Below are 12,592 nucleotides of genomic sequence, written 5' to 3'. Positions count from 1 at the left end.
GTGGTTGGTCTTTTTTCTTTTTTTTTTTTTGTGTGGGTGTTTGGGTGTGTGGGGGTGTTTGGTTTTTCCCCCCCCCCCCCCCCCCCCCCCGGCCTGGCCTTGTTTTCTTTTAGATGATGGATTTAGAAGAGGTCATACCCATGGATTGCTGTCGCCTTGTTAAATATGATGAGTTTCATGATTACCTTGAACGATCGTATGAAGGAGAGGAAGATACCCCAATGGGACTTCTACTAGGAGGAGTAAAGTCAACATACATGTTTGATCTACTGTTGGAGACGAGAAAACCTGACCAAGTTTTCCAGTCTTACAAACCTGGAGGTAAAGAATTTTACGGTTGTACTGGACTTAAAATTTTCATGAGAAGGTTTTTTAATAGAAATGAGTTTAATTTTAAATTTTTTTATGTTCTTAAAATGCAGAATAATTTTGATAGGTTAGGAAGTAGCAACAAGCTTAGAATTAACTTCTAGATTACTTTCAAAGAGCTATATACAAAATTTTAAAAAATTAGCTTGCAGCCTTCAGTGGGATTTTTCTTTTTCAGTGCTGAAAACACTTCTCTTCCCCCCTTCTTTCTATTTATACAGAAAAAAAAGTCCAAAAACAGTATAGTCTCATCAACTCTCAGAAGTAGAATCTTATTTTTCAGGGTTTCCTTGATGAAGTGATTTCATAACCCATTGCTGCCAACACTTTTTATTTTTCTCCATCTTCTCCATTTTTGCAGGTCCCAGGAACTTCATTCTTTTTTTTTTGTCTTCATTAAATCTGTCACAGTCCTCAATATCTTGAGGGTTTTTTTGTTTGTTTGAGACTGATGTGGAAAGCAAAATACCACACTCCTAGCTTTACCCAGAGTAGTCCCTAAAGACAGTTACATGACCAAAGTTTTCTAGTAATCACTATGTAAACTGTAACAAATAGGGGAAAATAAAAATGTTTAAGTAACTTTAGAGAATTCTCACTATTATTGCATAACCCTGAATCCCTTCTATTGGTTGTTACAATTCAGACTTATGTTCTCTACTTTTATTCCTAAAAATTGAACTCACAAAAACCTTCTTCTGGGGGCGCCTGCCTAGGTGGCTCAGTCAGGTAAGCGTCCTACTCTTAATTTCAGCTCAGGCCATAATCTCATGGTTCATGAGTTTGAGCCCCTCATCAGGCTCCACACTGATAGTAAAGCCTGCTTGGGATTCTCTTTCCCTCTCTCTGCCCCTCCCCCACTTGTGCATGTGCTTCCATGCTCTCTTTGGCTCTCTCAAAAAAGCAAAAGTAAAAAGCCTTCTACTCTCAAATTCTATTTCTTTGCAGATGCTATAAACCTCTCTTTGTTTTTTGTTTTTTTTTTAATTAAGGCTCCTCTTTTCAAAGTAGATTAAGTATGATACTCTTAAGGGCTCCATCAGTCAGACTCTGTTCTGTTTGTAGAGAGTTCCTTTGGAGCATTTCCTTGCAGATTATTTTTGGTCTAGATAGCAAAATGATGATTAAAGTATAACATGAGTCAGCACTAAAACCACTTTTTAAAAAGAGAACTTTAGGGACATCTGGGTGGCTCAGCGTCTGACTTCAGCTCAGGTCATGATCTTGCGGTTCATGGGTTCAAGCCCACATTGGGCCCTGTGCTGACAGCTCAGAGCCTGGACCCTGCTTCTGATTCTGTGTTTCCCTCTCTCTCTGCCCCTTCTCTGCTCACGCTCTCTCTCAAAAATAAACAAACTTAAAAAAAAAAAGAAGAGAACTATACGTGTGAGTATGGATTGTAAAACTTGCAGATAGCGTTTTATTTATTCATTAATAATGACTTTAGCAGAATATTTTATCAGATTTAGATTAGAAATCTAGGGAAAAACCTGACCATTTATATACACTTCATAAAGGAAATTAAAACATTTAAGCCAGAGAATAACTAAGTGTTTGAAGATGATTTGCTTTTCTAGTAACTAAAAGTTTAGTTATATATAATCTGAAAACAGAAGAGAAGATAGGATTAAGTTGTAATATGAAAAATTTAAGTGAAAAAAACAAACCATGTAAACCAAAGCAATTTTCTGTAGACTCTTCTGTAGAATGTAGGGAATATTATTTGGAGGAGGAGAAGTCTTTGATTATGAACGAGGTCTTGAGTGGTATAATGAAGGTTGATCAAAAGCAAATAGGGTTGCTGGGTCCCCTTTAGAATTTGTTCTGCATTCTCTAGTAATTTAATGTTGTGGTTTAGGTCTGTATTTTGCAACTTTGGATATGTATTTTATTTTAAGTTTATTTATTTATTCTGAGAGAGAGAGAGCATGAGTGCACAAGTTGGGGAGGGGCAGAGAGAAGGAGAGACAGAATCCCCGCACCATTAGCACAGAACCCAATGCAGGGTTTGAACTCATTAACTGTGAGATCATGACCTGAGCTGAGATCAAGAGTCAGTGCTTTAACTGACTGAGCCACCCAGGAGTACCTGGATATGCATTTTTAATGTGGTTGATAAATTTGTATTATGTTTTACAAGGAAACAAACCATGAATTTTTCAAAAATCATATTTTGACTGTTGTCATTGTTTTTTGTTTTGTTTTGTTTTTTTTAATTTACATCCAAATTAGTTAATCCATATAGTGCAACAATGATTTCAGGAGTAGATTCCTTAATGCCCCTTTCCCATTTAGCCCATCCCCCTCCCACAACCCCTCCAGTAGCCCTCTGTTTGTTCTCCATATTTGAGAGTCTTTTATGTTTTGTTCCCCTCCCTGTGACTGTTTCATTGTTTTAAAGAGATCTAGGAGAACTTTTTTATTAGCCTCATTTCCATTTCTTTGTAGATGTTTGTAATGTAATACATTGCAAGGAGAAGTTTATTATGTATTATATACATGTGTAACATTGTTATGTCTACTATCTTAATAGTTAGGAAAATATTACCTTGCCATCTATTGGAAATATATTAGGAATGCAGTGCTGATGTGAAATAGACTTTTAAAAATAACATCCATTTATGTTTTTGTATTTTTCAAATGTTTTGTGTTTTTCAGAAGTGATGGTGAAAGTTCATGTTGTTGATCTTAAGGCAGAATCTGTAGCTGCTCCTGTCACTGTTCGTGCTTACTTAAATCAAACGGTCACAGAGTTCAAACAGCTTATTTCAAAGGTAAGGTTTAAAATTGGTCAGTGAATATTTTTGAGTGCTTGTTCTGTACAAAGCATTGTGTGATAGTTATGAGTGTGGGAACTAGTACTTACTGGCAGGAGGCAAGTACAGTTAGAAGAGAAACACACTTCAAGTGGAAGACACCAAGTGACCAAAGTATGGAGGTCAGGAAGTGTGAGGCAAGCGCACACAGTGATGGCATATGTGTTTGGCTCAACCTCTGTATAGTACAGGCCTAGAAATAGAAGTTAGTTTATTTCATGGAGAGTTTTTAAATAGTAAACACAAAAGCATGGGCTCTATTTGATGTGGGCAATGGGAAGTATGTTATTTGTTTTCCTAAGTTCAGCAGTGGTATGATGAGAGTTCTGCTGTAGAATGGTAAGTTCCTGGATAGAGGGGGAGTCCGTAAAGTAGATGAGGAGGCTGTGGAAATAGTGCAAGTGAAGGCATTGGACCAGAAAGGAGAGAAGGGGTAGATTGTAAGAATGATTATATGCGTAGAATCTGCAGGACTTGGGATTGGTTGGAGTAAGGCAAGAAGGAGCACAGATGCTTTGAGGAGTTTTGAACTTGGGTAGCCACAAAGTAGTGATCTAGTAATCAAAATGGAAGAGTAGGGTAGGGGAGCAGATTTGACAGGGAAGGTGGTGAATTAAATGCTGGCCATATTCGGTGAGTTAGTGATAAAGAACATAGACTCATTCAGAATTTGTGAGCTGGAAAAATATGATGAAAACATTCAAATTTCCTTGGGCCAAGCTAGTCCACTCTAGAGAAATGATTATACTGTACTCTGTAGAACACTGAGCACACAAACACAGGTGAAATTTTTCAGGATTCTTAAGCCCCAGGCTTAGATGACTTGCTGTAGTGGAAATTGTTCAGTAATAGCAAGCAAGAAGTTGATCCACTTTCTAGTCATTCCTCTATGGCAGTATTATCTTTGATCTCATCTAGGTTTTTTTTTTTAATGCCTATTTTAACAGGGTTGTTGTGAATGTTAATGGAACAAATAAATGCTCTGTTTGTGGAGAAAAATTGTTAAGTTATTATATAAAAGTTGGGTTTTAATTATTATTGTGTTGAAAAAACAGCAATGACCTCTGATTCTTCTGCCAAAGTAATAGATAATTTGAGGAGATAAATCATGTTTTGGAGATAGATTTTACAATTAAATTGCTCTTAGAAAGCCTATATAAGTGTACTTGCTCCTTATTACAGTTTAATCTAGAGTATGAGCATTGAGGTAGAATACAAAAGAAACATATGGCATTGCCTTCCTGAAGAAGTTAATAACTTTATTGGGGGAGAATATATCTGTAGAGAATAAAGGCAGTCAGAAAGTATTTTGCCAAGAAAGGTAGCAGATAAAGTCTAACTAGACCGCCAAAGAATTAGTTATCATTAGTTGTATTGAAAACACATCATGTTTTTTTAAATGTAAATTTTTTTGTCTGCTCATTTCTTGTGAAATTCCCAAAATGATACCTCAGATTAAGGACATGTACTTTTAGAGTAACTTGAAACTTTACCTATTAATTTAATCTCATTTTACACAGAAGAAAAATGATTTAGTAAAAGTATTAACTATTCGCAGAATACAAAAGAACTCATCAAAAGTTCAGGAGTTAAACAGTTACTGGTTTGACATCTGTTCTCAAAGTGTCAGTTATTCAGTTTCTTTGGAACCACATCCCCTCATTTACTTTGCAAGTGCGAGAGGAATAGAATTTTTAGTGAAAAATCATACCTTTAAAATAGTTTCAGAGCATCCATTCATAAGTGATACTTTGTTCACCTAATTTACAGCATAATTAATGGATAGGACTAAAATTTTTCCCATAGATTCTTTAAAAATTTATAAACCTCCACTAAGATTATTTTCTTTTAATTTTCTTTCTGTTTCTAAGAACTCAGCAGTGTGTCTTCATCCACATTTCCAAGTCCAGCAGAATTATCCTTGCGAGTCCTTTTTACTGACTTGCTTCCATTGCAGGCCATCCATTTACCTGCTGAAACCATGCGGATAGTGCTAGAGCGCTGCCACAATGATCTGCGCCTCCTCACTGTGCCCAGTAAGACCCTGAAAGCTGAAGGGTTTTTTAGAAGTAACAAGGTATGTCTTTTATTTCTTCATTACTATTGTCTATGCTGGTAATAGTAAATTAAGTTTCATATTATAAGGCTGGCCTCTAGAGCCATCCACTATGTGTTTGTAATTTACCTCGTAAGTTCTCCCAGCGTCTCGGCAATTACCTTCCTTTGTAATCAGGTCAGATCAGGCTTCTTTCTGTCCTACTCCATCCATCTGCCGGTTCTCCTCTAGGTCTTGTTCATGAGCTACCTCTGCCTGCCTGCAGTATTCTTCCCCCTCTCCCTACATTTTTTTTCAAGGCGCAGATTAGTCCTGCCTCTTTGGTGAAGCCTTACTGACCATTTCTGTCCACAACAATCTTGTCCTCTGAATTCTGTAAATTATGTTACACTCGTTCTTGAGCTTCTCCCATAAAGCACTACTTGATGGGGAAAGTCAAAGACATGCCTACTCTAGAGAAGATTGTCATTTGGGTTCACCCAAAGGGGTTCACCCTTTGCCTACTTATTTATCTCAGATAGAAAAGAGAAAGTTCACATTGATCTGTTTGTTTCATCTCTTGACGTGTTCTATCATTGATAAATGATTTTTCCTCTGTGTTTATTCATAACACCATCAGTTTACTCTGGATCAATTGAATCCAAAATTTTCCCTGTTTGCCATGTTTTATTTATTGCCTTTTCCGTTCTCATTCATCTTAGTGCAGTCTAGTCTTTTATCTCATTTAACCTTTTTTAGTGTTGTCTTATTATTCCTAAGGTGTAATTTTTATTCACCTCTGTTTTCTTTGGATACTTTTGTGTGGTGCTTATGTGTGTATCATTAAAATCCGCCCTAATACCATTTTAGGGTGAAAAGTAGGAGGGATCTCACTTTATTTTTTTCTTTAAATGGTTAGCTAATGATCCTAATCTGTAACATTGATTGGACACTGGTTATCAGTATTTAACCAGTACTTCCCCCAGATTATTTGAAAAACATCCCCAGATGAAATACCATTTCATCTGTAAATAATCTGAATGTCTATCTCTAAAAGGTGAGAACTCTTTAAAAACATAACTATAATTATATTATTACATCTAGAAAATTAACAGAATTAATATCAACAAATGTCTAGTCAAGCTTCCCTTATTATCTTGTAAAATTTTTTTCTGACAGGATTTATTTGTTCAGGTAGGATCCAAATAAAGTCCATGATATACCTCTCAAGTCTATTTTAACCTACAGATCCCCCTATGTGTATTTATTTCCTTGTCATTTATTTGCTCTAGAATCAAGTCATTTGTCCATTAGATTTTTTTTCTATAATCTGGATTTTGGTATTACATTCCCAAAATGCCTTTATACATGTTCCTCTATCCATGTTCATGCTATGCTTGTTTTTCTAATGAGCAAGATGTGGAATACAAAAACTTTCTGAAAATAGAAAACCCAGTAAACAAGGTATCAGTGTGTGCATGTGCGCATGTGTGTGTGTCATTTATCTTAGCACAGTTTTATGGCTAATTACAAAGACATATGAACATAATATTTATTGTATTTAGTCTCCAAAAACCGTACACATTTCCTTTAGAAATGTCATCATCCCAAATTTTACAACATTTTGTCTTGTGTTGAGGTGATATGAGTGAGAATGAATGTCACTAAAATTAATGATGTAATAACTCTCTTACTTACTATTTAGGTATTTGTTGAAAGTTCTGAGACTTTGGATTACCAGATGGCCTTTACAGACTCTCATTTGTGGAAACTCCTGGATCGTCATGCAAATACGATCAGATTATTTGTTTTGTTACCTGAACAGTCCCCAGGCTCTTATTCCAAAAGGACAGCGTGCCAGAAAGCTGGGGGTGATTCTGGTGGTAACGTGGATGATGACTGTGATAGAGTCAAAGGACCTGTGGGGAGCCTCAAGTCTGTGGAAGCTATTCTCGAAGAAAGCACTGAAAAACTCAAAAGCTTGTCACTACAACAGCAGCAAGATGGAGATAATGGAGACAGCAGCAAAAGTACTGAGACAAGTGACTTTGAAAACATAGAATCACCTCTCAATGAGAGGGACTCTTCAGCGTCAGTGGACAATAGAGAACTTGAACAGCACATTCAGACTTCTGATCCCGAAAATTTTCAATCTGAAGAACGATCAGACTCAGATGTGAATAATGACAGGAGTACAAGTTCAGTGGACAGTGACATTCTTAGCTCCAGTCACAGCAGTGACACTTTGTGCAATGCTGATAATGCTCAGATTCCTTTGGCTAATGGACTTGACTCTCATAGCATCACGAGTAGTAGAAGAACTAAAGCAAATGAAGGGAAAAAAGAGACATGGGACACAGCAGAAGAAGACTCTGGAACGGATAGTGAATACGATGAGAGTGGCAAGAGCAGGGGAGAAATACAGTACATGTATTTCAAAGCAGAACCCTATGCTGCAGACGAAGGTTCTGGGGAAGGACATAAATGTATGTACTTAGAAAGAAAACTCCTTGAAACAGCACCAATTGGTTTCTCAGTTTATTTAAATTTTTAGTTAAGAAAGGAACCAGCTAAGAGTTCAGTACTTTGTTCTAGGATCACCCGTAACTTCCTGGATTATAAGAGTGTTCTCTGTTGCCTTTGCTTTCATTTTCGGGGCAGTTGTAGTAACAACTGTCTTTGGACCTCCGCAGCACATCAGACCTGTGACAGCAGTGATGTCACAGCTCTGGGGAAGATAAGTGAAAAAGAAAAGGAAAAGAATTAAGAATTGTTTTAAAGGAAAGAATGAAGAATTGTTTTAAAGGAAAGAATTATGATAAAAGCCCTAAGTTAAAAACCAAGAAATAGTTTAAAAAGTAAATAATATACCAAAAAGATAAAATTTGGTATTCATTGCTGAGGAAAAGTTTTTATTTGTGCATCCCCTCTCTTCTCTTTATCCCTCAATGCAAATAACCCCCTCCCCACCCCCTAAATAGTCCATGGTTAACTGGGAAAGTCAGAAAAAGGAAAGGGGCTTTTTTAAAGTTGATACTTTGAAGTAAGCTCCAAGCAGAGTATAAACTAGAAATCCTCAAGTGTATAATCACAAAAACATTGAAGAGATCTGTCAGTTCAGGTATTTGGGATAAGCAGCAACAGCAAAAACACACCTACATGAAAACAATAAAATGACTTATAAAACATCAGATGAAAACAGCCAAAGAATGTACAAAAGTTTTCTTCAAGTATAAAAGAGAAATAGCTCAAAAAAACAAATACTTTGCATTATATTACCCCTTATATTCTTAATTTTAGTTTTCAAAACACTTGTTCTCACTTGAAGCTTCTCTGAAATTAGTAAAGCAAATATTGATATCCTCGTTTGACTGATAAGAAAACTGAAGCTCATAGTGGATGGATGACTTGCCCAAAAGTACATGTGTAGCTAGTAAGGAGTGGAACCACTACTAGAATATAAGTCTTTGAATTGAATGCATTTGCTGTTACCTTTCTGACAGTGGAAAGGGAGTCCCACTCTATCCATCTGTTCATCCACCCCCCCCCCAATTAATATTTCCTGAATCCATTCAAGATGCCAGGCCCTACGTAGATGTTAGAAGTGGAGATGACAAAGACGCAGCCTCATGTTTCATCTGGTGGGAGAAGGCCCACAACCAGCATGAAAGTTAATTGCTGCGATGCTTATAGTCTCAAAATTTAGTCTCTTAAAAGGAAGTGGTAGAAATTATGAAATCAGTAATAAAAATGCATAAATTTGTCTTTTTAACTAATTAGTTCCCAGTAACACTGGAACCATGTGACATCCATATAGATACCTTGCAGAAACTCAAGTGGGAAAATGTGGGTTAGTGAGCCACAACGGAGACAGAGACTCTATAATAATGCTTTGACTCCCTGTGGCACTTTTACTTCATAGGGCTCATTAATTCACATCATCTCACTTATTTCTCAACAGCTGTGTGAAATTGATGCCGTTAGACACTTTTTGCTGATGAAGAAACTGGCCCAAACTGACTTAAATAATTTGCCGGGGGTCACACAGCCAGTAGGTTACACTGCTGGTCAGTCCAGCTCCTGTGATCTGATTGTAAGCCTGGCCCACATTTCTCTGCCTCATAACTGCTACCCACTGTCCCTTACTTTCCTCACGTCAGAGTAAAGGAAAAATAGCCAGTAGCTACCCTTTATTACCATCCTCAACCCTTCAAGAGCATTAGAAAATTAAAAACAGCTCCTCTTTACAAAGAGGTTAGAAATTTCTCTTAAGTGGTTTGTTTTATAATGATGTGCTGGAGAGTTGACTGCATGAGAGTCTAAACGTTAAGAATTTAATAGGAATACTTAGAATTGTAGACTGAGGAGTCTCCTTCCACCTTTTTGGAAATTCATAGTGGACTAGTTTACTAGCATTCGTTGAAATAGTAAACATGATGATCAAGAGAACCCGTTTACTACAATTTATTTTGGTTTTCAGAAGCTGTGCAGAAGGCTTGTTTGAACAGAAAAAGTGGAAACGGGCTTAGAGGTAGATGAGTAGGGTTGAGAGCCAGCAGCCACGTGCTTCAGGAGTCTGTACTAAGACTGTTTCATCACAGCTCCTCAGAGACCTGAAAGTTGGTACCTGGGTAACATGGATGATGAATAATAATACGGTTCTTCAGAGTGATGAAATGCCAGGGTGTAACACATAAACAAAGAATTTGATATCTGAAGAGTGACATTTTATGTACAGTATAGACAATATGGGTAAGAACTGAAATACACTTAAAGTGATGGTCTTTAAGCTATCTGTTATAATCCAGGAATTGTTTCGGGGAGTATGGACCTTTCTCTGAAAATACTGTTCCACTGTGACCTATTGTAGGCTGCAGGCACTCAGGGATAAATAGGGAGATCAAGGTAATAAAAATGAGAGTGCATTTGCACTGATAATTTCTTTGTACAATTTTGGTTATCACTTCATTTAAGAAATACATAAAAGAAAGAAACCCTAAAGATATTTTGAGGTTGCTCTGTGAAGAGACCAAACTCTTCAGTTTGAAGAGGTGAAAAGGGAAAACGGTATGATGGTAATCTCTAAAATTATAATTACAGCCAGTCAATTAAGCCAACAATTTTTGCCAGGGCTGTAGTACACATTTGACATATACTGACCCCAAGGTATAAGCACAACTGTCTGCATTTTATAATAGAGGTAATTGAGGTACAGAGAAGTCAAGCCACAGTCACAAATGTAAGGTACAAGGAGGAGCCAAGAATTCATTCAGGCCAGCCCATTTCACTACAGAACCACTTGGTCCTAATCACCATATTGGACTGTATCAATAACAACAAACATTTGTATCTTCCTGTGATTCATTACTGTGAGTTAGAAACCAAAATTGTGGTAATAGCTTATTGTTTGAGTAATGACTTAGAATTTACTACATTTGTCATAACAGCAATCAGTGAGACTGGTGTAATGATCCTGTGAGAAAACCGAGGCCCAGAGACATTGGATGACTTACCAATAGCCATTTATTAGGCAACAACTGAAATCTAGTCATTGGCTTCTGATTTCTAATCAAGTAATTTTTTCATTATACCCTTCTCTCAAGAAATGTTGTACCTGCTGGATAGTATAAATAGAGGCTTATTTGCCAAAAGCTGGGTTACTTAGGAGTATTCCTTAAATTTTAGAAATGGACATTTTAAAGGAATTAAATGCTGCCTGAAAAGTTATATATAACAAAAAAGTTCATCACCGTGTTTATATTCTATCTCATACTTTATGGTCACATTTTCTGTAGTGAATCTGAATCTTATAACCGGAAAAACAGTAAATGGACATTAATTTATTTGAAAAAGTCCACTCAAAAATTCATCAACCCAAAAGTAGGGTCAACCTGGGAACATAAACCAGTCATGTTTGAGGGTCTCATCCTTGACTTTTTTTTTTTTCTTTTTTTTTGAGAGAGAGCATACACTTGGGGGAGGGGCCGAGAGGGAGGGAGGGAGGGAGAGAGAGAGAGAGAGAGAGAGAGAGAGAGAGAGAATGAATCCCAAGCAGGCTCTGCATCGCTGGCCCAGAGGCTGACACGGGGCTCCAATCCATGAACCATGAGATTGTGTGACCGGAGCTGGAGTCAAGAGCGGGACACTTAACCGACTGAGCCAGACAGGGTGCCCCTCACCCTTGACTTTTGATGTAAATTTTACAGAAAACCAGAGCCTACCCTAGAGAGAGCCTTATGGCTCTAGAGGAACCACGGGCCTAAGGTGGGATGGCAGCTCTTGTTATACTGCACTGTCTATATTGTAAGAGAGAGAGGAACTTGAGTGAAGTTGTTGCTCTTTACTAGGATATGAAGACTGGAGTCTTAGAAATATTTCAGAAGTATGTTCATGAGTAACTTGTAAAGGACAAAAGATTAATAAGTATTAGAAGAAATGAAGCTCACCAAAAACAATCCTATTGCTTTGCCATGAGAGTTTATATCGAAGCTTGCGGGGGGTGGTGGGAGTTTCTGATCCATTTAGATGCTCTTCCTGTTACGGTCCAACCACATGATAAAACAGATATCATCATATGCTCGTCTTGACAGTTTTTTCTAGTAGAAATCCCAGAACCAAATTTACTAACAATTTTTGAGGCAATTACTAGATATCTACACTGTGCCAAAAGCATGATAAACATATTAACCTCACTGAATTCACACTGCAGTACTAGGAGGTAGGTACTACTCCATTTTTTAAATGAGGAAGTGGCTACAAGGAGGCCAGTGGCTTGCCCCAGGTCACATAGCTGGCCGGGAAGCAGAAGAGGCACGGTTGGAACCCAGCCAGAGCCTACATTATTACTGTGAAGAACTAGCAATGTATGTAATTGAAAAGACTTTCCTGAAGTTTGGTTTGGGACTCAGCAGCATATATAAATAAATAGATTAGCACTTCAATCTCTCAGAATGTTGGAAGTTGTTGAAGCTGTTGGATTTTATCGTATGCTCCGTGTCCGTGTTTTTTTGTCCATGCAATGTTGTGTATTAGCTTAAAGTCAAATAACTGAAGGGGGTACTTTTTCCCTGCTTACAGTATAATAAAGTGCATATGATCTGTTTTATTTATATTCTAAGAGGTTTCTTTTTTTGTTTCGCTTTTGTTTTTTTTTGTACTTAGGGCTGATGGTGCATGTTGATAAAAGAATTACACTGGCTGCTTTCAAACAACACTTAGAGCCCTTTGTTGGAGCTTTGTCCTCTCACTTCAAGGTCTTCCGGGTGTATGCCAGCAACCAGGAGTTTGAGAGCGTCCGGCTGAATGAGACACTTTCATCCTTTTCAGACGACAATAAGGTTGATTAAAATCATTTCAAATAATTAGAGTCTGT

General features: G+C 37.4%; 1 protein-coding gene across 2 annotated transcripts in view; it reads left to right on the top strand.

The window, feature by feature from the left end:
• The window catches only part of USP47 (ubiquitin specific peptidase 47), a 108,373-nt gene that overhangs the window by 84,067 nt on the left and 11,714 nt on the right, over nucleotides 1-12,592 (top strand). For both annotated transcript variants that reach the window (XM_049649903.1, XM_049649914.1), the window contains 5 exons: nucleotides 114-321; nucleotides 3,028-3,143; nucleotides 5,143-5,262; nucleotides 6,926-7,706; nucleotides 12,382-12,557. In XM_049649903.1, coding sequence (XP_049505860.1) covers nucleotides 114-321; nucleotides 3,028-3,143; nucleotides 5,143-5,262; nucleotides 6,926-7,706; nucleotides 12,382-12,557 — 1,401 coding nt within the window. The remainder of the gene's footprint in view (nucleotides 1-113; nucleotides 322-3,027; nucleotides 3,144-5,142; nucleotides 5,263-6,925; nucleotides 7,707-12,381; nucleotides 12,558-12,592) is intronic.

Source organism: Panthera uncia, chromosome D1 (assembly GCF_023721935.1).
Source record: "Panthera uncia isolate 11264 chromosome D1, Puncia_PCG_1.0, whole genome shotgun sequence".
NCBI lineage: Eukaryota > Metazoa > Chordata > Mammalia > Carnivora > Felidae > Panthera > Panthera uncia.
This window is presented reverse-complemented; position numbering and strand designations above follow the sequence as displayed.